This window comes from Bubalus kerabau, chromosome 13 (genome assembly GCF_029407905.1).
Source record: "Bubalus kerabau isolate K-KA32 ecotype Philippines breed swamp buffalo chromosome 13, PCC_UOA_SB_1v2, whole genome shotgun sequence".
NCBI lineage: Eukaryota > Metazoa > Chordata > Mammalia > Artiodactyla > Bovidae > Bubalus > Bubalus kerabau.
Genome location: NC_073636.1, coordinates 20,573,640 through 20,599,507, shown reverse-complemented (window position 1 = coordinate 20,599,507; position 25,868 = coordinate 20,573,640). Strand labels below are relative to the sequence as shown.

Sequence of the window (25,868 nt, the reverse complement as noted above, 5' to 3'; positions counted from 1 at the left end):
AGGGATAGAACCCAGGTCTCCCGCATTGTAGACAGATGCTTTACCATCTGAGCCACCAAGGAAGTCCTATATTTTGTTTTTGGCTACCCGCAAATTTCAGGAGTCTGAGGCTGGAATGCCTCATATTCTTCATCTGTGTAGAGGAGAATGTAAGGAAAGACATAGTTGGGTATATGTCATTATTGAACCACTTCTCAGAATGTACTTTCTTTCCGGGAGAATTTGCTAGTGTAGTGAACATGGTTTCCTATCTTGATGCATTTCAAGGGACATAACTTACACATACAAAACTATTTTAAAAAATAGTTAACTATACTGAAATATGGATGGATATATGTATGAATTCTGAAATAAAAGTGACTGTGTTTTGCTGCTTTTTTCATAAGGTTGGGGATGATCTGACTTCATTCTTAATATGTTGTTCACAATTTGCAACTCAGTTAGAAGCAGCAGCTAAAGAAGAACATAATGTATGTATTCTATATAAACTGCCAAGTATATTACTTAATATTTTAATCATTAGTTTAAAATGATAAAACAATATAAACTGATAATTACTAATTAAATTATTGTTAGTTAGTAACATTTTAGTAAAAAAATACTTAGTTATATTTGTTGTTTGATGTTAAATATGACTATCCAGTCAGCAATATTAGTCTAGGTATGGTGCCTTAAGTTGTTATAAAAGCATTGGAAAGCATTATTTGTCATCATAGGCATTTATTTCTGTGAATTTTCCTTTATTTACAGCACTGACTGGGTCATTAGTATTTTCATATGTAGTATTTACATTTTATTGTTTTTAAAGTAAGTATGGACTGCCAGGAAATTCCCTGTGCTTATTCTGATTTCTTTCAGTAAAGCAACTTTTCTTCTGCCTGAATGTTTGTAATAAAATTTTTCTTTAATAAGTTTTACTTGGTTGTGATTGAGTTTGGTTGTTTTTGTGGCAAAGGTTATCAGTTTAGCATTACATTTTGAAAGTGGTAAATATTGGTATTTTAGACTGTGTGATGGGTTTTGTGTATTCATTTTCTCTCAATCTCCAAAACCAGTTCTTTGCATTTTCCATTAAAAAAAAAACAAGTAGTAGTGTAATATTTTATATCTTGATTCTTAGATCTTTTAGTATAGCAAAGTTATATTTAAGAAATAATAATGATAATGCTTTTCATTGTTGTACTATCTGCTCTGTGGAAAAAATAGTGCTTTTCTGAGAGGAATTTAAATTTTTTTTTCTTACCTATATTAAGAAAATACATGAAATCATAAATGTGAATTAAGTTTTTTTAATATAGATCTATTAAGGATAGAAAATTCTTTTTTTTCCTAGAACTAAATTGTCTTGGCAAGATACACTAAAAACCATCTGTAAATATAAAATTGTTGTGATTTGGATTATAGATTTATAGGTGTATTTTAGTAACTAGTATATTTTGGTAATTAAAATTTTCAAGAGACTTGAATTAGATATTTTATGTTGTAAGAATTTTATTTTTAAGTGTTTTAATTAAAACTTTATTTTCCAGATTTTGGAATCTCTTTTTAAGGTATGTTCAATATGTTGCTTACTATAATTTAATACAGAAATGCATATAAATGAAAAAGAATTTTCTAAGTTTTGAAGAAATGAAAAATAAAAGCTCCCAAACTTGCTGCTATATATATTTTAAAATTTTATATTTCAGTTTTATGTGGCATCAGCTCCATTCTGAACACTAGGATAAAATGATATTTGATGTAGGGCTAATATTTGATACATAGACACACACATACACATAGACATATGGACTCATTTATTTCACTGTAGAAATTAAGTTGTCAATATTTCTTTTTGTTTTCTTTTTTAAAAAGTGGTTTCAGCGACAGGTCAATCAGATGGAAGAGGTAAGCATGGCATTTCTTATTAATTAAATTAATATTTTGTCTCATTTGAAAACCAATTTGAAGTATAAATTTAAGAATTTTAATAACCATTGGTTATAATCTTTTGACTTAGAAAGAGGAGGAATAAATAGGTAGAATAAAATGTTTTTTAGTGATTTATACACAATATTCCTGTATTGTCTGGCTTACTCTGAATTTGACTCATTCTTCTAAAATTGAAATGGAATTTTAACTTATTTTTTCCATAATTTACTAAAATAGTAAATAAGTGACACAAGGCCTTATCAACTTAAAGATTTCTCCTGTGTAAAAATTCATAGTATGATATATGCTTATTCATAAAATTTTATATTTGTTTTTCTTTAAATTTAATGTTACTTTAATGATTTTTTAATACTTTCATTTTCACATTTTTGCCACCAGTTTGAGGAATACTGGTCCCTATCCTTATGGGCTTTAAATTCCACTTTGAAAAAGATTTTATATATGTTATTAATACAGCAGAATGATTTCCTGGGTAGCTTTAGGGAGGTAGAGAATTATACTAGTTCTACCTTGGCTGTGTTTATTGTTTAGTCCAATTAAAGTTCTGAGAGAAGATGCCTGTGGGGAATGTGCCATACCAGGGACCTGCCAGAAAGCAGGGACCACCCATCCATGGGGGTGGGTGCTGGTAAAACTTGCTGTAGGTGAATAGTACTAGTTACACAGTGTGCTGCCCTAGGATTAAGCAGAGAGATGACAGAACTTGGAAGAAAAGCTTCTTCCTCCTCTAAATTTTCAGGACCCTCTGCTGACAAAAGTTAATACCATGCTGCCTGTCAAGATAGAAATGTTCCACTGCTATAAACAGGGACAATAGAGAGTGTATTTTTGATGACATGCAGTATATGGATAATTGTAGCTGATTGCTGTGTCACTAAAGGTTCAGTTTATAATTGGTATCCTCTTATTTGGGATCTTGCCTTTGTCCATAAGGTATTTCTTTGTCTCCTGCTTCCCTTCCATTTGTTCTTCATCCCACAGTCTCAGACTTCTAGGACTTTGCCCAGTACTTCATGCTGTTATATCTTTAATCCCATTCCAGGTTAATGTTCGTAAGGTGAAGTATCTGTTTTAAATTCCCAGTGTTAGAATTTCTGTTTGCTATGCCGCAAAGACTATGGCTTAACTACTTTTTTCCTAACTTATCCTCTCATCCCAAGGATTAGCATTCTTTCTTAAATATTTTGAGTTGCCTTTAACTGATCCTGCTAAAATTGTTATTTAACTTACTTAAAATCCTTATATATTAAAAAAATAAACAGAAGATTGGATTTGAGTTTTGACATATAAAAACCAACACTTACTGTAATTCTGTTGCTAGGGGGTTGCTCATGTAAGTATATTTGTAAAATTAGTATTTCATTATAGCTATAGATTGACAATATAAAATTTATTTAGATATAAGTGAAATGAAGTTTCTTTGAGGTATGGGAGCATAATGAGTATTTCCCAAGTAACTGGATAATTTTATTATTTTTAGATAAGCAAAGATCAAACTTTTTCAGAAGCAGAGTTTCCAACACCTGATAAAACAGTCAGTTTAAGCATTGCACAAATAGTAAAGCAGGTACACAAACTGGAAGAACTGAAAAATCGCCTTAAAGAAGGGTCTAAAGGCAACTTCAGAGAACTGTTGTCTAAACCCAAGTAAGTAAAATGTTAAAAGCGTTAAAAGAATTTAAAAAAGTAAGAGTAAGTATATAATTAGTAATGCTTATAAGATAATGGTTCAGGTATTATACTGGACATAGACCTTCTAAATCAAATTCAGTTCAGTTCAGTCGCTCAGTCGTGTCCAACTCTTTGCGACCCCATGAATCGCAGCACGCCAGGCCTCCCTGTCCATCACCAACTCCCGGAGTTCACCCAGACTCACATCCATCGAGTCAGTGATGCCATCCAGCCATCTCATCCTCTGTCATCCCCTTCTCCTCCTGCCCCCAATCCCTCCCAGCATCATAGTCTTTTCCAATGAGTCAACTCTTCGCATGAGGTGGCCAAAGTACTGGAGTTTCAGCTTGAGCATCATTCCTTCCAAAGAAATCCCAGGGCTGATCTTCAGAATGGACTGTTTGGCTGTCCTTGCAGTCCAAGGGACTCTCAAGAGTCTTCTCCAACACCACAGTTCAAAAGCATCAATTCTTTGGTGTTCAGCCTTCTTCACAGTCCAACTCTCACATCCATACATGACCACAGGAAAAACCATAGCCTTGACTAGATGGACCTTTGTTGGCAAAGTAATGTCTCTACTTTTGAATATGCTCTCTAGGTTGGTCATAACTTTCCTTCCAAGGAGTAAGTGTCTTTTAATTTCATGGCTGCAGTCACCATCTGCAGTGATTTTGGAGCCCAAAAAAATAAAGTCTGACACTGTTTCCACTGTTTCCCCATCTATTTCCATGAAGTGATGGGACCAGATCAAATTAGAAGATATAATTAGCTCTCTCCTACTTGAAATTTTTAGTAGTTTGAAATGGTTCTAGGCACCTGTGCCTATTAAAATTCAATTTAATTAAAAAACCAATTTTTTAGTTATACTCACAACATTTCAAGTGCTTAGTAGCCACATGTAGCTATGGTTTGAAAGTTCTGTTGAACACTACTGGCTTTGAAATATCTGGTTTATAAACTCTTTTCTCAGTTTGATTTGGTGGCTTCCATAATATGTTTAAGGCATAGTGAAATATTTTATTATTCAAGAACACTATTGCTGGTGTTGCATACGAACAGGGATATGTTCCAAAGAATGAATTACTACTTTATAGTTGAGAAAATCCTTTTTTTTTGGTAGGTGGGAGGAAGATTAAAATGATTACAAGAATACTTCTGTTGTCTATTGAGGTTTAGCTCTCTTGAAAAGAAATAGATGAGTAAATCATCGTATAATATCTTCATAGGGTATCTTCATAGAATATATTGTATCTCAGTGGTTATTATTTTTCCTTGAGAACACTTCAGATCTACTGTTTTAGCAATTTCAGGTATATGATAACAGTGGTATTATGAACAGTAAGCACCATGCTGTACATTAGATCTTTAGAACTTTTTCAACTTATAACTGAAAGTTTGTACTTTTTGACCAATATTACCCTGTCTTCCTAACCCCCTTCAGCCCCTGGCAACCACCATTTTACTTTCTGGTTCTAAGAATTTGAGTTTTTAGCCTCTGCATGTAAGCGAAATAACACATTAATCATCTTTCTTTGACTTACTTCACTTGGTGTAACATCATCCAGGTTCATCCATATTGTCACAAATGGCAGCATTTCCTTCTATATTTGACATAAAATACTTCTACTCTGCTTTTATTTCCAACCCAAACTATAATTTTCTTTTTTTTAATTTTTTTGGTTCTAGAAAAAAATGTGCGTGTGTAATTTATATTCTTTAGGCACATACTGTTTTGTTCTTGTATCCTGTATCTGAAGAACCAGGATAATATGGGCACCAACTGATTAGAATAGATATTGTCACTGAAACAGGGTCCTGTATGTTCTAAGGATTACTCCTTTAGGTGCTGGATCCTGGGAAGGTTGAGGGGCCAAGGCAGTTGGCAGAAACTTGAATGGCTCAGGGAAGAGCTATTTTCCAATTGGGTCAGTGGAATCCCAGTGTTACTGTTATATAATACCACTGTATGAATATCAGACCTTTTCTCCCTTAGTGAAAAGTTAGCCTGAACAAAATTCCAGTTTTGAGATATTTCACTTAGTATTATCTGATTTATAATTTTCATAAACTTCATAATTTGCCCAATTATTTCCAATTCATTCTGCTAAACTTCCTCAGTACTTTCTATCCCCTTTAATTGTATCTTAAAACTATTTTTCAAACATACTTTTGTTTATATTATTGGCAAGCAGGCAGCCCCAAAGTAGCAGCATAGTGGTAGCCATGAGACTGGCTTATCGTACTTCGGAATATTAGGGTAGTATGGAGACAGTGGGCACAAATGGTGTTGAATTACTTAGGCCAACAGCAAGAGCAAGATCAGCATGGTGTCAGCTCCCTGTGTTCCTTGTTCCACAGGATGACATGGAGTAGAAGGGACCAGGTGACAGGCTAGAGAAGCAATTTGTTGCTGACATGAAAGGAGCAAAGTCTAAACTAGAGCCATGCATCTTTATAATGTCTTATTTTTTATTGTTTTTTATTGGAGTATGGTTGATTTGCTGTGTTGTGTTAGTTTCTGCTGTATGCATCTTTATAGTCTTAATGGAGTCCTTCAGCTGGGCTGTAAGAAAGAGAGGGGTAGGAGGCCCCCGTGTTCAACCGGAAATAGGGGATAGATGAAAAATAAGTTTGTGTCAGTCTTCCATGAGACAGGAATGAGAAGCTATATAGTGGACTCTCTTCACCAGGCTTATCTTCTCTTTCTCTAGCAGAAATTTTAGGGCATTCTATTAAGATTTGCATCTGGCTGTGTCAAGTCTTATTTATGTAGACTTTATGGACCTGTGTAATGTTGATAGAGTGCCATGGTAGAGCTTCTTTATAGCACTGATTCTCACATGAGGGCTATTTTGTGCCCCAGAAGACATTTGTATGTAGACACTTTGATTGTCACAACTAGGAAGTGGGAGAATGCTACTGGCACTTACTAGGTACAGGTCAGAGACACTGCATTCTAAAATACACAAGACAGGCCCCTACAACAAAGAAGTATCCAGTCTAAAATGTCGATAGTACTGGGGTTGAGAAATCCATCCTATAGTGATCTCTTCTTTTTTTACTTCTTTCTTGTCCCCTATTGTTTGACAACAAATAATATACCTAATAGTTTTATTGTGAATTAATGATTAGCTACCAATTTAACTTCATAAGTTATTAATTTGATTATTCATGTGTAAGTTTTCCTGTCAAGATTGTTACTTTCTTAAGATCAGAACCAGTCATACACATCTACATATTTCCTATCACATGTAATAAATAGTAAATAAATATGAGTTTTTATGGATACCTGAATTCAACTCATTTGTTCCCCTATCCCTAACCATATCTGGTATAGTAACTTATCCTAGTAAAACTTTCCGTTTAATCAACAACCATTTTGTTACATTAAACATTAACAAAACCCTTTCATTTTACAGTGTTAAAATAGAAAATACCCGTAGTTGGTAGAGGCTACTATTTATTATGCAGTAACTTCACTGATATCTCCATATGTCAATGACTAGACTTAAAGGAATGAAGGGAATGATACTTGTGTTGGCTTCAATGGGAACTGCATAACAGAGCCTTGGTCCAGAGGTTCAGTTATAAATTCACCTGTGCTATCTATTGTGAAGCATAGGATTAATTTCATATGTTAATACTTGAAATTTAAGCATCAGATATGTGCTAGGTATTTTCCTAGTAACTTTATGTGTGTCTTTTGGTCCTACAACTACTTTATGAAATAGGAACCCTAATACCCAATTTTGATAGATTAAGAAACTGAGGCTCAGGTTAAATAACTTACCTAAGATCACATAGTTAGTAAATGGATAAAACAGGTTTTGAGCCAAGCAGTCTGACTCTAGAACTTGTGCTCTTAACAATTGATTACATATTAATAATACATTGATATAAAGAAATGTCATGCTTATACCAAATATATTTTTACTAGTTTATGTGGTTGTTGGTATACCTAATTATATTCATAGAATACGTCATATACATGGTATGCCTAATTATATTCATGGAATATGCCCAGTTATATTCATGGAATACACTCTGTCAATATATAGAATTCATAGAATTACATAATTTGATACTTTTTACTTATTTACTAGATAATTTACCTTAATGTCTGAATAAAGGTTAAAGAAAACATTAAATTTTATTTTACAAACTGCATATGTCTAGAGCATATATTCTAGTTTTTAAGTGTAATTTAAATTGTTTGATAATATGTTTTATTTATTTAAATTTTAACAGGGATAGTGGAATTCCACCAGAAGATGTGCAAACTTATGAAACTGTGAAGCAGAAAATTGAAGGTGGTATTTTGCACAAGTCCAGCCTTTATAAGATTTCCTAAATACACTAACATTTTGAGATTTAAAGTGTAAAAATTTATAGCCATATAAATTATACAATGATAAAGATATTCAGTAGTAATTGATCTTTTCAGTATAAGGTCTTATGTTTCAAATTCTGGGAGTATACAAAATTAATAAAACTTGGTTTTTACCCTCAAAATCCACAACATGGCATGGATACAAGCATATTATGTATTATCTTAATATAGTGTAATGCATGAAAAAGATATGTGTTATTTGCAGTGATGCCACAGAAAGGAGCCAGCTTGTTCAGCTTGAGAGACTTAAGGTTTTATGCAACCTTAAAGGGCTTCCCTGGTGGCCTCAGTGGTATAGAATCTGCCTTCCAGTGCAGGAGATGTGGATTTCATCCCGGGGTCCGCAACATCCCTTGGAGAAGGAAATGGCAACCCATTCCAGTTTTCTTGCCTGGGAAATCCCATGGCAAAGGAGTCTGGAGGGCTACAATCCATGGGGTTGCAGAGTCAAACACAATGTCGTGACTAAACAACAACAATGGATCAGTAAGATTTTGTCAAGTGGAGAAGGGAGATACTTGGTATTTTAAGAAGAGGGTATAGCATGAGAAACAGCATGAATAGGGAATTACCACGTGTGTGTGCTCAGTTGCTTCAGTCATGTCCAACTCTGTGACCCCGTGGACCATAGCCCTCCAGGCTCCTCTGTCCATGGGATTCTCCAGGCAAGAATACTGGAATAGGTTGCCATGTGCTCCTCCAGAGTATCTTCCTAACCCAAGGATCAAACCTGCATTTCCTCTGTCTCCTCCATTGGCAGGTGGGTTCTTTATCACTAGTGCCACCTTACTACTGGTATAGTATTCAAGTATGGAGTAATAGGAAGGGATAAGATAGGAGAAAGCCTATGCCAAGGGATTAGATTCTGTGCTAAGGAACACTTTCTACCCCCCCTCCCCCCGCCAATATATTTAATTAGAGAATCATTGAAGACTTTTTTTTATAGGGAAGTGGGATGTTGAATTTTAGATTATTCTGGCCACATTGAGAAGGTAGATTTGGGGGATGGGAGTAAGAAAGGGAAGTTAACTGTTGTATCTTAAATGTGTGATAAGTGCCTGTTGCTGCTGCTAAGTCGCTTCAGTTGTGTCCGACTCTGTTCGACCCCATGGACTGCAGACTACCAGGTTCCTCCGTCCATGGGGTTTTCCAGGCAAGAGTACTGGAGTGGGTTGCCATTGCCTTCTCCTGTAACTGCATAGTGATACACCAATTCAACTGTATTAGAGTACAAATAAAAGAGGAAAGGGGGCAGATTTGGATATGAAAAGAAGGGAGATTAGATGATGGTAATCATAACTGGGAAAACATAAAAGGAAAAACAAGTTTTGTTGAGAAAATGGTGAGTTCACATCACTCAGTTGTTACGCACATTATTTTAGATGTTAAAATTTGTTGCCTGATTTAGAGGATCTACAATATTGGCAGCTTTGTTGCTTTTCTTAGACTTATTTTGTGTTCTCTTTTTAAAAAAATATACTTACATTTGGTTGTGCTGGGTCTTTGTTGCTGTGCAGGATTTTCTCCAGTTGGAGAGAGCTGGGGCTACTCTCCAGGTGCAGTGCACAGGCTTCTCTTTGTTGCAGAGCATGCCTGGGCTTCAGTAGTTGTGACTTACAGGCTCCTGAGTTCAGACTCAGTAGCTGTGCTGCAGGCTCAGTTGCTCTGCTCCACGCAGCATCTTCCCCAACCAGTGATTGAACCTGTGTCTCCTGCACTGGCAAGCAGATTCTTTACCAGTGAGCCACCAGGGAAGCCCAAGAATTTTCTCTTGAATGAGTTATTAAAAAAAACTATGAAATTTAAATTCAATTGATATATATGATTGATATTGAAACTTATAACTATTAATTATTGCAGAATTCATAAAAACACACTCAACTGAAGAAATTACAGATGTTTCTGTGACTGAGCCACGTAAGTTTCTACTCATTAAACATCATTGTATGAATAACTTCTGTTATGTATATTTCTGTAATTTTCTATAATTTAAAATAATACTTGTTAAGTTAAAACATAAATTCCCTGGAGTTTGGAGCCATACAGTTGAGCTGGCTATCAAGTAAATATTGAAATTCTTAGTTAGCTACTGCCTACCAAAAATACTGGTTTTTTTTTTAATAGACTCATTTTTAAGGAGTTCCATGTTATTACTTGGAGCGGAGGATTTTTAATTATGATTAGAATATGCTACAAAAGTGTTTCAGAGGTGGTAGACCTTTGAGGAAGGAGCAGTGATAAATTTAAGAGGTCATTTGTAGACTCTGTTACTGTGAATTACAGATCATCCCATATACACTTATACTTTGACTGTAGCTGAGTACCTATCAATTCATGAATATAAAGAGCTGCTAGAATTCAAACTTCTGACTACTTATCAACAGAAAGGCGAAACTGCCTTTTTTATGTCTTAATACTGGGGAGAATTTTCAAACAATCATGTTATGTGTGCTGTGGAATACTGTTTTAGAAGTGGAAAATAAGACTTGGTTGGAAAAAGTTGATGGTAATCCTGTTCTTTCAGCTTCAGCTATAAACTCTAACAGTGTCATGTTTAAATGAAGGCCTGCTATACATTCTACAGTACTCCCAAGATCTATAGAGACTTCTGATCTGAGGCAGCCCTGACTGAGTAGGTTGGATAGAAAGATATCTAGAGCTTTGGAGTAGACAGTAAAAGTCTCTCTCTGCTTTAGGGGGAACCATTTGCATGTCTGTGGAGCTCGCTCTTCCTCAATCTATGCCGCTGTCTTCTGTCTACTACTGTGCCCTGTGAATTCTAGCTGCTTTGGCCTCTCCAGTCTCTAAACCTTGTCTCTGAACTCAAGGAGACCAGTAACTTTATATGGGTTTCCCTTCCTTATGCTGTGGTCTGGAACTTCAGGTAGTAAGGTAGGGTCGTCATTGAGCAATTCTTTGTTTTCCTTCTGTGAGGGATTACTGCCTTGTCCCTTCTGTTTTCTGAATGCTATATCATATATTTGTCCAGTTTTTAATAGGTTTAAAGTGAAAGTGTAACTCTTGTCCCTGATGCACCATCATGGACAAAAACAGAGGTCTCTGTGCCCACTTATAGACCAATGGAACACATCTTCTAATCATAAAACCGTTCTAAAATAGTAAAAATTTTACTCATAATTTTTAAGGAAAAATTTGACTACTTTAAAATAACTTTTAAACCACTTTGTTAACCAGAGACACTCTGCTCAGAAAAAGGTCTTAACTATAATAGAACAGTTTAATGAGACTTGGATTCTCTGATCTTTTTTCTTCTGTTTTAAGGTAATTCATAATGAGGTCTTGAGGAAGAGCAATTGGATGATTTCCCAAGCTGTTCCATTTGGCAATGGATATGTAATATTCTCATCTACACGTTCTATGCTACTGAGTTGAAATTCCTGAACTAGTAGAATTGTAGATAGGGAGCCATTTTAGGGGCTGCCATAACAAATCGCCATAGACTAGTGGATTAAGCAATAGAAATGTATTTCTCATGGTTCTGGAGGCTGAGAAGTTCAAATCAGGGTTCCATCCTGGTCAGGTTCTGATGAGAGCTTTCTTCCTGTATTGCAGATGGACATCTTCTTGCTGTGTCCTTAAATAATGGAGAGACCACGAAGAGAGAGCAAGCAAGCTCTTTTGTGTCTCACATGGCTCCATTCTCATGATTTAATAATCTCTCAAAGACCCCATCTCTAATTATTATTGTATTGGAGATTAGGATTTTAACATGAATTTGGGTGAACACAAATACTCAGTCCATAGCAGGGTCCTTTCTCCCTCTTGAGAACTGTTTTTCAGATTGTGACATAAATAATACTTGATTTCTTTGTAAACTTTTACTGTATACAGGACATAATTTAAAATTATGTGCTATGCTTTTATTGGATTAATTTTAAAATATTGTTTGTTATACCATATTACTTTCTGTATAAGCATTATTAAATACTTTCTTACCTATAAGAAATAATGAATTTTATTCTTCTAAAGCTGACTTCTCCCAATATACTCTGAATATTCAGGGAGTACTGACCCTCCCAAAGCAAGGTCTCTGGTTTACTTAGCATCTTGATATACTTGATTTATTTGGTCCCCTTGTTATATGTTGCACATTTCTGCTGTTTCCTCGTTGTTTGGTTCTCACATATAACAGTGAGTTTTGGCAGCATATACATATAGCTCCTCCCATTTGTAATACCTTTAAATGTTTTCCTTTTTTTTTTTTAACAATAGAAACTTCTCCTGTAACTAATCAATTGAATACCATGTTGAAAATATTTGAAAATCAGGCAAATAAATTAGAAAGGTAAGCTTCTAAAATAACTTCTTTTCCTCATTATAAATACAAGTGCATATTTATTTCAGATACATTGGAAACATAGAAAATAAAACTACTGTTAAAAATTTTAATTTTGCTAATTTTTATGATATGTTTAATTTTGAAGCTTAAAATTATAATCATACAGAATGTGAAGCTGTATGACCATAACAGAAAATAGTATGTCAATTCCTCAAAAAATATGATTCATTGTTTTGGATCATGAGGTGGAGATAAAACAATTTCATTTCTGGGAATGTAACCCCCCCAATTGAAATTACAGTCTTGAAGAGATATTTGTACAGCCATGTTCACTGTAGCATCATTCAAAATAGCAAAGAGGTGGAAGCAACCCAAGGATCCAGTGATGGATGAATGGATAAAGAAAATGTGTCATATACATACAATGGAATATTATTCAGTCTTAAAAAGGAAAGAAATTCTAACATATGGTACAACACAGATGAATCTTGAGGACCTTAATGCTGAGTAATTATAAGCCAGTCATAAAAGACAAAATTGTGTGATTTCACTTATGAGGCATTTTAAGTAGTCAGATTCACCCAGAGAGAAAATAGAATGGTGATTTCAAGGAGGGATGAGGAATGGGAAGTTCTTTTTTAATGGGTATAGAGTTTCAGTTTTGCAAGATGACAAGAGCGCTGAGAACTCAGAATAGTCAAAGAACTCTTAAGAAGAACAAAGTCAGAGGTCTCATACTTCATTAATTTTAGCTCTGTATACACCTATAGTACTCAAGACAATGTAATATTGTTGTAAGGATAAACCTATATAGATCAGTGGGCTAGAATGAATGGAAATAATGTCCAGAAATAAATCATTACATTTATGGTTAACTGATAATCAACATGGAGGTCAAGACCATTCAGTAAGGAGAGAATATTTTTTTTTTAAATAACTGTGCTTAGAGAACTGAATATCCATATGCAAAAAAGAATGAAGTTGGATCCTTTTCTTTGTGCCATGCACAGAAATTAATTCAAAATTACCAGATGTAAATTTAATAGCTAAAATTAAACCTTTTAAATATAGGAGTAAATATTTTTACTTAGAGTTAGCCAATGGTTTCTTAAGATATCAAAAGAACAACCAACTAAAGAAAAAATAAATGAACTTAAAAATTAAAAACTTGTGCTGCCAAAGACAGAAATATAGATCAATGGAACAAAATAGAAAGCCCAGAGATAAATCCACGCACATATGGACACCTTACCTTTGACAAAGGAGGCAAGAATATACAATGAATTAAAGACAATCTCTTTAACAAGTGGTACTGGGAAATCTGGTCAACCACTTGTAAAAGAATGAAACTAGAACACTTTCTAACACCATACACAAAAATAAACTCAAAATGGATTAAAGATCTCAACGTAAGACCAGAAACTATAAAATTCCTAGAGGAGAACATAGGCAAAACACTCTCCGACATACATCACAGCAGGATCCTCTATGACCCACCTCCCAGAATATTGGAAATAAAAGCAAAAATAAACAAATGGGACCTAATTAAACTTAAAAGCTTCTGCACATCAAAGGAAACTATTAGCAAGGTGAAAAGGCAGCCTTCAGAATGGGAGAAAATAATAGCAAATGAAGCAACTGACAAACAACTAATCTCAAAAATATACAAGCAACTCCTACAGCTCAACTCCAGAAAAATCAATGACCCAATCAAAAAATGGGCCAAAGAACTAAATAGACATTTCTCCAAAGAAGACATACAGATGGCTAACAAACACATGAAAAGATGCTCAACATCACTCATTATCAGAGAAATGCAAATCAAAACCACTATGAGGTACCATTTCACACCAGTCAGAATGGCTGCAATCCAAAAGTCTACAAGCAATAAATGCTGGAGAGGGTGTGGAGAAAAGGGAACCCTCTTACACTGTTGGTGGGAATGCAAACTAGTACAGCCACTATGGAGAACAGTGTGGAGATTCCTTAAAAAACTGGAAATAGAACTGCCTTATGACCCAGCAATCCCACTGCTGGGCATACACACTGAAGAAACCAGAAGGGAAAGAGACACGTGTACCCCAATGTTCATCGCAGCACTGTTTATAATAGCCAGGACATGGAAGCAACCTAGATGTCCATCATCAGATGAATGGATAAGAAAGCTGTGGTACATATACACAATGGAGTATTACTCAGCCATTAAAAAGAATACATTTGAATCAGTTCTAATGAGGTGGATGAAACTGGAGCCTATTATACAGAGTGAAATAAGCCAGAAAGAAAAACACCAATACAGTATACTAACGCATATATGTGGAATTTAGAAAGATGGTAACAATAACCCTGTGTACGAGACAGCAAAAGAGACACTGATGTATAGAACAGTCTTATGGACTCTGTGGGAGAGGGAGAGGGTGGGAAGATTTGGGAGAATGGCATTGAAACATGTAAAATATCATGTATGAAATGAGTTGCCAGTCCAGGTTCGATGCATGTTACTGGATGCTTGGGGCTGGTGCTCTGGGACGACCCAGAGGGATGGTATGGGGAGGGAGGAGGGAGGAGGGTTCAGGATAGGGAACACATGTATACCTGTGGTGGATTCATTTTGATATTTGGCAAAACTAATACAATTTTGTAAAGTTTAAAAATAAAAAATAAAAAAAATAAAAACTTGTGCTGCAAATAATACCATTAAGAACATGAGAAGACAATTCATAGAATGTGAAAACTGTTCATAAATCATGTATCTGATATGGAACTTAGACCCAGAATATACACAAGAACTCTTAACCTCTATCATAAAGATAATCATATTTGACAATGGGCAAATAATCCAAATAAGTATTTTGCCACACAATATATTACAAAGGGTCAATAAGCACAGGAAAAGATACTGAACATCATTAGTTACTAGGGAATCAAAACTATAGTCATATACGTCTTCATATCCACTAGCACTGTGATGGGTATAATACCAATGAAAACAATTGACAGTAACCAGTATTGGCAAGGATATAGAGAAATTGGGACCCTCATACATTGGTGGTGGGAATTTAGGTGGTACATCTGCTATGGAATAGTTGCTAGTTGCTCAAAATGTTAAATATACAGTTGACATATGACTAAGAAATTCTGTTTCTATATTTATACCTAATAGAAATGAAAATATTTGTCCACACAAAAACTTGTACAAGTATGTTTATAGTAGCATTATTCATAGTGGCCAAAAAGTGGAAACAACCCAAATGCCCATAAACTGATAAATGAATTAATAAAGTGATTATATCCATACAATGGAATGTTATTTGACAATAAAAGGAACACAATATTAATACGTGTTACAAACATGCTAGGTATAAGAAAACAGTCTCAAAAGACCACATATTTTGTAATTCTTTTTATATGAAATATATAGTGACAGAAAATAGACTTGTGACTGCCAGGACAGAGGTAGTGCTGGGAGAAATGGTGAGTGAGTGCTAATGGCTACCACATTTCTTTCTGGAGTAATTAAAATGTGCTAAAATTGATAGTGGTAATAGTTACTGTTGGGCTTTCCTGGTGGCTCAGCAGTAAAGAATCCACCTGCAATGCAGGAGACACAGGTTCGATCCCTGGGTCAGGAAGATCTCCTGGAGAAGGAAATGGCAACCTACTCCAGTATTCTTGCCTGGAGAATCCCAGGGACAGAGGTGCCTGGTTGGCTACAGTCCATGGGGTCGGAAAAGAGTTTGATACAACTTAGTAACTAAACAACAATTGTTATTCAGTGAATATATTAAAAGGAGTTATATAAAGTGAGTTAATTTTATCGTATGTTAATCATAATAAAACTTAAAAATTTTTTGATTATAATTAATAAAAAGCTCATTAGTCCAAAAAATAGTTTATCTGTACTATGGAACAGTTGTCAGCAAGCTGCAGTCCATGAGTCAAATCTAGCCTGAAGCTTGTCTTTGTTTATAAAGTTTTGTTAGAACACAGCCATATCCACTACAGAGCTGGCTGGTAGTGACAAGACCAACTGGTTTGTAAAGTGTAAAAGACTCACTATCTGGCTCTTTACAGAAAAAGTTTGCCAACTCTTGATATGGAATAAGTTGTATTTAAAGGGAGTGAGAGGAATCTGTTTCCCTATATAAATAGATCTCAGAAGTTGTGTTAAGTGAAAAAAATGCTGAGAACAACATATCCAGTGATGTCATTTATGTGAAAAAGGAAACAAAACAAACATCCAGCTCATTAAGAAAAAGTATAGAATAGGTATGTAAAGTGTCATATAAATCCATGGAACAAGTTTTGGAAAGATACACAGCAATCAAACAGTATCTCTAGGAAGAACACTGAAATTTTGGAATGCTAGTCAAAGTATACTCTAACCTTATTATATTAATTTTTTACATAGAAAATACATGATATTACATAAATAAAAATTTAAAATTATATTTTTGGTTTGTTTTTCAGAGCTATGAATGAGCAACTGATGTTAGAGGCTGTAAGTATAGTGCTCTCAGTTTGAATTTGCACTTTGTCCTTGATGTTGCTGATAGATGCTTAGTTTATTCAAGAGATTTTTATGCATATGAGAGCTGGAAATTTTTGTCTATTCTTTTGATTTTAGTAGACTTTATTAAATCGCTCAGAAACACTTGACTTTTGAAATACTGAACTATAATATCCCACAGTCTCTGAACTTCCATTGTCAGTCATAGTACCTTTGCCTCTTTCAGCACCTGTTATAACTTCACTATGCAGATTAATACCAGTGGTTCATGATTTCTATGAGTTAAAAAAGACTTTTTTACTTTAATAATTAAGTACCCGAATAACCTCTCCATATTGATATGTTTGCTTTTCATTATTAATGAAGTTATAATACTTGTTTCTAGAAATATACACAGATTCAAAGTGATCTCCAAGTATTATCAGAGGAGAAATTAATGCTGGAAAATGAACTACAAAAGTTGAAAAGTACAGAGGTTAGTTAATTTTAGTGTCTGAAAATGGCATACATACCAGTACTAATAATTGGTAGCCTGTGCTCAGTTATGTCTGACTCTTTGCAGCTCCATGAACTGTAGCCTTCTAGGCTCCTCTGTATGAAATTTTCCTAGCAAAAATACTGGATCTGGTTGCTATTCCCTACTCGAGGGGCTCTTCTCTACCCAGGGATTCAACCTGGATCTCTTATGTCTTCTGCATTGGAAGACAGATTCTTTCTTACTAGCACCACTTGAGAAGCCCTATTGGCAGCAGCTGTGTTTTGAAAGGAGAAGGCAATGACACCCCACTCCAGCACTCTTGCCTGGAAAATCCCATGGACGGAGGAGCCTGGTGGGCTGCAGTCCAGGGGTTGCAAAGAGTCAGACACAACTGAAGCGACTTAGCAGCAGCAGCAGTGCTTTGAAAAAAAAAAAGAATGCTGTGTTCTAAATTACCACCAGTCAGTTCAGTTGCTCAGTCATGTCTGACTCTTTGCAACCCAATGGACTGCAGCACGCCAGGCCTCCCTGTCCATCATCAACTCCCAGAACCTACTCAAACTCATGTCCATTGCATCGGTGATGCCATCCAACCCTCTCATCCTCTGTCATCCTCTTCTCTTCCCGCCTTCAATCTTGCCCAGCATCAGGGTTTTTTCCAATGAGTTGGTTCTTCGTATCAGGTGGACAAGGTGTTGGAGTTTCAGCTTCAGCATCAGTCCTTCCAATTAAGTCAGGACTGATCTCCTTTAGGATGGACTGGTTGGATCTCCTTGCAGTCCAAGGGACTCTCAAGAGTCTTCTCCAACACCACAGTTCAAAAGCATCAATTCTTCGGTGCTCAGCTTTCTTCACAGTCCAACTCTCACATCCATACATGACCACTGGAAAAACCATGGCTTTGACTAGATGGACCTTTGTTGACAAAGTAATGTCTCTGCTTTTTAATATGCTTTCTAGGTTGGTCATAGCTTTTCTTCCAAGAAGCAAGTATCTTAATTTCATGGCTGTAGTCACCATCTGCAATGATTTTGGAGCCCCAAAACAAAGTCTGTCACTGTTTCCACTGTTTCCCCATCTGTTTGCCATGAAGTGATGGGACCAGATGCCATAATCGTAGTTTTATGAATGTTGAGCTTTAAGCCAACTTTTTCACTCTCCTCTTTCACTTTCATCAAGAGACTCTTTAGTTTTTCTTCGCTTTCTGCCATAAGGGTGGTGTCATCTACATACCTGAGGTTATTGATATTTCTCCCGCAATCTTGATTCCAGTTTGTGCTTCATCCAGCCCAGTGTTTCTCATGATGTACTCTGCATAGAAGTTAAATAAGCAGGGTGACAATATACAGCCTTGACAGAGGACGAGATGGTTGTATGGCATAATGAACTCATTGGACATGAGTTTGAGCAAGCTCTGGTAGAGAGTGAAGGACAAGGAAGCCTGGCATGCTGCAGTCCATGGGGTAGCAAAGAGTCAGACACCACTGAGCGACTGAACAACAACAGTCTGCTGACTCCTTATTTATTCCTTTCCTACTATCACCTGGCTTTCTCCTATAGCTTCCTAAATAGAATCTCCTAGATATGTATGTTTTGGTATGATGTTGCTAGAGAATATCACTGCATAAAAAGATCTGTTTCTGCTCTTTCTATTCTTTTCTGTTGGCCTTGTTTATACCTATACCAATACTTGAGACCTTTAATGATTATATATTTAGAGTAAGTCCTGATATTTTGTAGGGCAAGTGAATCCACCTTGTTATTTATAAGAATTTATTTATTTTTGACCTTTGCACTTTCTTGTAAATTTTAGAATTAACTTGTCAAATTCTACACTTGCAATGAAGTTATACATCACATGAGAGATATATAGGCTATCAATATACATCTTTTCATTAACAAATATTAAATGTCTCAACTTTGAAATGTTTCATAACGCTTACAATGAATATTATGATTTTCTTCTTAAAGGTCTTACCTGTTTTTGTTATTTTAATGTTCTGTTCAGTTCAATCACTCAGTCGTGTCCAACTCTTTGCGACCCCATGAATCACAGCACACCAGGCCTCCCTGTCCATCACCAACTCCCGGAGTTCACTGAGACTCACATCCATCGAGTCAGTGATGCCATCCAGCCATCTCATCCTCTGTCATCCCCTTCTCCTCCTGCCCCCAATCCCTCCCAGCATCAGAGTCTTTTCCAATGAGTCAACTCTTCGCATCAGGTTGCCAACGTACTGGAGTTTCAGCTTTAGCATCATTCCTTCCAAAGAAAACCCAGGGCTGATCCTCTTCAGAATGGACTGTTTGGCTCTCCTTGCAGTCCAAGGGACTCTCAAGAGTCTTCTCCAATACCACAGTTCAAAAGCATCAATTCTTCGGTGCTCAGCTTTCTTCACAGTCCAACTCTCACATCCATACATGACCACAGGAAAAACCATAGCCTTGACTAGATGGACCTTTGTTGGCAAAGTAATGTCTCTGCTTTTGAATATGCTATCTAGGTCAGTCATAACTTTCCTTCCAAGGAGTAAGCGTCTTTTAATTACATGGCTGCAATCACCATCTGCAGTGATTTTGGAGCCCCCAAAAATAAAGTCTGACACTGTGTCCACTGTTTCCCCATCTATTTCCCATGAACTGATGGTACTGGACACCATGATCTTCGTTTTCTGAATGTTGAGCTTTAAGCCAACTTTTTCACTCTCCACTTTCACTTTCATCAAGAGGCTTTTTAGTTCCTCTTCACTTCCTGCCATAAGGGTGGTGTTATCTGCATATCTGAGGTTATTGATATTTCTCCCGGCAATCTTGATTCCAGCTTGTGTTTCTTCCAGTCCAGCGTTTCTCATGATGTACTCTGCATAGAAGTTAAATAAGCAGGGTGACAATATACAGCTTTGACGTACTCCTTTTCCTATTTGGAACCAGTCTGTTGTTCCATGTCCAGTTCTAACTGTTGCTTCCTGACCTGCATACAAATTTCTCAAAAGGCAGGTCAGGTGGTCTGGTATTCCCATCTCTTTAAGAATTTCCCACAGTTTATTGTGATCCACACAGTCAAAGGCTTTGGCATAGTCAATAAAGCAGAAATAGATTTTTTCTGGAACTCTCTTGCTTTTTCCATGATCCAGCAGATGTTGGCATTTTGATCTCTGGTTCCTCTGCCTTTTCTAAAACCAGCTTGAACATCAGGAAGTTCACGGTTCACATACTGCTAAAGCCCGGCTTGGAGAATTTTGAGCATTACTTTACTAGCGTGTGAGATGAGTGCAATTGTGCGGTAGTTTGAGCACTCCTTGACATTGCCTTTCTTTGGCATTGGAATGAAAACTGACCTCTTCCAGTCCTGTGGCCACTGCTGAGTTTTCCAAATTTGCTGGCATATTGATTGCAGCACTTTCACAGCATCATCTTTCAGGATTTGGAATAGCTCAACTGGAATTCCATCACTTGCACTAGCTTTGTTCATAGTGATGCTTTCTAAGGCCCACTTGACTTCACATTCCAGGATGTCTGGCTCTAGGTCACTGATCACACTATCGTGATTATCTGGGTCGTGAAGATCTTTTTTGTACAGTTCTTCTGTGTATTGAGCTATCTCTTCTTAATATCTTCTGCTTCTGTTAGGTCCATACCATTTCTGTCCTTTATCGAGCCCATCTTTGCATGAAATGTTCCTTTGGTATCTCTGATTTTCTTGAAGAGATCTCTAGTCTTTCCCATTTGTTGTTTTCCTCTATTTCTTTGCATTGATCTCTGAGGAAGGCTTTCTTATCTCTTCTTGCTATTCTTTGGAACTCTGCATTCAGATGTTTATATCTTTCCTTTTCTCCTTTGCTTTTCACTTATCTTCTTTTCACAGCTATTTGTAAGGCCTCCCCAGACAGCCATTTTGCTTTTTTGCATTTCTTTTCCATGGGGATGGTCTTGATCCCTGTCTCCTGTACAATGTCACGAACCTCATTCCATAGTTCATCAGGCACTCTATCTATCAGATCTAGGCCCTTAAATCTATTTCTCACTTCCACTGTATAATCATGAGGGATTTGATTTAGGTCATACCTGAATGATCTAGTAGCTTTCCCTACTTTCTTCAATTTAAGTCTGAATTTGGCAATAAGGAGTTCATGATCTGAGCCACAGTCAGCTCCTGGTCTTGTTTTTGCTGACTGTATAGAGCTTCTCCATCTTTGGCTGCAAAGAATATAATCAATCTGATTTCGGTGTTGACCATCTGGTGATGTCCATGTATAGAGTCTTCTCTTGTGTTGCTGGAAAAGGGTGTTTGTTATGACCAGTGCATTTTCTTGGCAAAACTCGATTAGTCTTTGCCCTGCTTCATTGTGTATTCCAAGGCCAAATTTGCCTGTTACTCCAGGTGTTTCTTGACTTCCTACTTTTGCATTCCAGTCCCCTGTAATGAAAAGGACATCTTTTTTGGGTGGTAGTTCTAAAAGGTCTTGTAGGTCTTCATAGAACCATTCAACTTCAGCTTCTTCCGCATTAGTGGTTGGGGCATAGACTTGGATTACTGTGATATTGAATGATTTGCCTTGGAAACGAACAGAGATCATTCTGTCGTTTTTGAGATTGCATCCAAGTAGTGCATTTCGGACTCTCTTGTTGACCATGATGGCTACTCCATTTCTTCTGAGGGATTCCTGCCCGCAGTAGTAGATATAATGGTCATCTGAGTTAAATTCACCCATTCCAGTCCATTTCAGTTCGCTGATTCCTAGAATGTCGACATTCACTCTTGCCATCTCTTGTTTGAACACTTCCAATTTGCCTTGATTCATGGACCCGACGTTCCAGGTTCTTATGCAATATTGCTCTTTACAGCATTAGACCTTGCTTCTATCACCAGTCACATCCACAGCTGGGTATTCTTTTTGCTTTGGCTCCATCCCTTCATTCTTTTTGGAGTTATTTCTCCACTGATCTTCAGTAGCATATTGGGCACCTACTGACCTGGGGAGTTTCTCTTTCAGTATCCTATCATTTTGCCTTTTCATACTGTTCATGGGTTGATATATTAAAATATTTTAAAGCTATTGCTAGGGAAATATATCAAATTTTTGTGTATTGTAGTTTGCATCTACAAACCTAGTCACACTATCATAATGGGTAGATTTTTATTTTTCTACTTGCATAATCGACATATCTATAAATGATAGCCCAAATTTTCTTTCTTATACTGGCAAAGATCTCTAGAATAATACTGAATAGACATGTTGAAAGTGGGCATTTTTTATTCCTGATTTTAAGGGGAATTTTTTTTTTTTTTATTCTTGTTATCAGTCAGCCTGCCTTTCTGTTTCTCTCTGTCTCTCAAAACAATGTATCAGGTTAAAGGATTTTTTTCTTTTGTCATGTTACTTTTTTATGAATTTCTTTTTATACTGCATAAAATTCCTCCAACCTCTGCCCAGTGCCTGGTTTCAAAGCCACTTCCACAGTTTTGTGTTGCAACATCACCCTGCTTTCAGGTAGCAATGTCTGTATTACTTTTTAATTTGCTGGTCAGTGGGTTGCTTTATTGATTGCTTTAGAGTTTACAATCTTGTTTTTAACTTATTGTAGTCTCTATTCAAGTGATATTAAATTACTTTATGTATAAGAACCTTAAAACATACTTTCGTTTGTCCCTTTCCAGTTTTTGTGCTATTGTTTTTAAACATTTTATTACCGTACAGCACACTGTTATTAGTTTTGTTGTATAATATTGTCCTTTAAAGATATTTAATTAACAGGAAAGTAGTGTTTATATTTACCCAAATAATTATCATTTATTGTATTCTTTGTTTATTTCCTTATTTCCATCTGGTATCATTTTTCTTCTCTTTGAAGGATTCTTTGTCATTTTGTTGTGCAAGGTTGCTGCTCTTTGATTTCTGGACAAATTTTTTTGCTTTCAATTTTGCAAGATATTTTTTCTGAATAAAGAATTCTCGGTTTACCTTTTCCCTGCTTTTCAGTGCTTTAAAGATGTTGCTCCTTTCTTTCAGGCTTGCAGTATTTCTTGCAAGAAGTCTGTGTTCTCCTTATTGTGTCTGCTTTTCTCCTCTGTCCACTTTTAAGATTTTTTTTTATTACTGCTTTAAAGTAATTTGATTATATGTGTCTTGGGGGTTAGTTTTCCTTATACTGTTGTAGATTTGCAGATATATAGTTTTCATCAAATTTGAAAATAATTGATCATTATTTCTTCAAATATTCTTTTCCCACCCCTTTTCTCCATCATGAGCTCCAGTTGTAAGCATATTAATCCATTTGAATTTATCCCGTAGCTCACTGATGATATGTTCATTATTTTTTTATTCTTTTATCCCTTTCATTATTTTAGTGTGTTTTGATTGCCCATATATTAGATTTTTCTAAATAGGAAATACATACCAAAATTCAGATTTAAACCTGAAAACTATTTGGCAACCTTAACAATTTTCATTAAAAATGTATTATTATACTAACTTTCTGTGTTTTATGGAAATTATTACACTTGGTGTTTAACTTGTGAGAACTTTGCTATGATGAATTTGATATCTGTTGGAAGTTGTGGTCTGAAATAGGAAATAACCACTCAGTATCATAATAGGTCTCTATTATTAAGCTTGTCTAAAATTTTTAGTAATCTAATTGTCAAATTTTTTATACTTTCTTGTATAAAATAACCTGATACTACATAGTAGTTCAAAAATAGTTTAAAACATCTCAGTTCTGCTATAATATTTGTTTTGAAATGCAAACTTGTTCCAACATGACTGAACAGTTTGAGCATAATGTGAATTTTACAATTTCTTACACACAAATTCATCTGGAAATAATACTAGGTGAAGGTAGAAAATAGCTTCTGCAAGCTTCCTTAGTTCACCAGGTATATTGTGTACCACACCAATCCAGGTGTTAGAAATTTTTGTCCAATTTCAGATAACCCTCCTTCCAATACTGCTTACTAGCTCTCAACTTGAAATCTGTTTGATGCTCATTTCCACAAAGAAACTTGATTTCTTTTTCAGGATAAAGAGCTATGTTTCTCATAGTATCTTATTTCTTAATCATTTAACTATGTAAAACTGAATTAATGTTCCTAATAGGTTTAAATTTTTTACATGTATCATCGACAGTGTTTTTGCATAACCTAGACTCTTGCCCCCCATATATCCTGCCGTTTTTATCATATGATTTTTCACAGGGAGGTGATTTTCAAGATGGCATATACAATGTTATAGAAGAACTGACTATAATTTGTCAGAGGAATTTGTTTCATATGTATTAGCTTATTTGGCAAGTGATATTCTGTATAGCACTGTAACAAACATTCTGGCTATATCATTATTTTTGTTTTGCTTTTATTCGATAATTTCCCTTGAAACACAGTGTAGTGATTCTCAGAGTAAAATGGAAGTCTAAATAATGTATATTATCATGTATTTACTTATGATTTATTTTTTTCCTAACTATTTATTTCTGACATATATAAAACTACACAGAAAACAAAGGCTACAAGTGAGCGAACAAAGAAAGTTATGAAAACAGAGAAGAAAAAGGACAAAGGAAAGTCTGAAGATTCAGAAGCGTAAGACAAAAAGATACTTGTTAATATTTTTTACTTATAAATTTACATTTTCATTTTATACAATTTAAAGTCATATAAACAATTTATTAACAGGTTTATAAAAACACAATATTAGCAAATGTATAGTTTTATAAGCAGACCAGGATATGGGTGGGAGAAAGCTGAGGAGGGAAGAACAAAGAACTAAAAATGGGTTAGAGAGAATCACAAGATATTCAGGTATAGGTAGACAAAATTAATTGGAGAAGGAAATGGCAACCCACTCCAGTGTTCTTGCCTGGAGAATCCCAGGGACGGGGGAGCCTGGTGGGCTTCCATCTATGGGGTCACACAGAGTCAGACACGACTGAAGCGACTTAGCAGCAGCAGCAGCAGCAGACAAAATTAAACCCAAATAATTTTAGAGATGAAAGGATTTACAATGATTCATTGATGTGTTAGCTCATGATTTGTGATTTGTATGTTAACCCCTCTCCCCAGTCTGTGCTGTTCCTTTTTACTGCACTTCTTAGTTGTCTTATTTTATGAAGAAAAGTATCTGATTTTAATGTAAGTTATTTTAAAGTGGCCTTATTAAGAGAATATTTTCCTTATTAATATAAAATAATTTATGCCATTGGAAATTTCTTGATCAAACCCTAATATAAATATATAGTTTAAAAAGGAAACTATTAATTCAATCTTTGTAGAGTTCCACAAAGTCTAAAAAGAAATTTACAGACAAATGTCCTTTTCTTAAGAGAGGAAAAGAAAATCAGAGAAGAAAAAATGACCAGTGTACTTTGAAAATCCTTTTCCCATCTCAGCTTAGCATATTTTAATCATACCAATGAGATGTTAGTTTGACAAATGTTATTCAGTTATTTATCAGTTAAGCTTTATGAATTTTATGGCTTTTAAAAATAGGAATTCCTTTTCTTAAATTGAAGTATAGTTGATGAAAATATGCATTCCTTATGAAATTTGATTTCTTTTTTATGAATTATAATAGATATATTAGTTACAGGT

General features: G+C 35.5%; 1 protein-coding gene across 8 annotated transcripts in view; it reads left to right on the top strand.

The window, feature by feature from the left end:
* Window positions 1-25,868, top strand: part of CCDC7 (coiled-coil domain containing 7) — a 262,345-nt gene that overhangs the window by 10,166 nt on the left and 226,311 nt on the right. For all 8 annotated transcript variants that reach the window (XM_055543752.1, XM_055543753.1, XM_055543756.1 and 5 more), the window contains exons 4-13: window positions 387-470; window positions 1,530-1,550; window positions 1,855-1,887; window positions 3,413-3,579; window positions 7,852-7,913; window positions 9,854-9,910; window positions 12,227-12,299; window positions 16,764-16,794; window positions 17,189-17,278; window positions 24,775-24,860. In XM_055543752.1, the coding sequence (XP_055399727.1) occupies window positions 387-470; window positions 1,530-1,550; window positions 1,855-1,887; window positions 3,413-3,579; window positions 7,852-7,913; window positions 9,854-9,910; window positions 12,227-12,299; window positions 16,764-16,794; window positions 17,189-17,278; window positions 24,775-24,860 (704 nt within the window). The remainder of the gene's footprint in view (window positions 1-386; window positions 471-1,529; window positions 1,551-1,854; window positions 1,888-3,412; window positions 3,580-7,851; window positions 7,914-9,853; window positions 9,911-12,226; window positions 12,300-16,763; window positions 16,795-17,188; window positions 17,279-24,774; window positions 24,861-25,868) is intronic.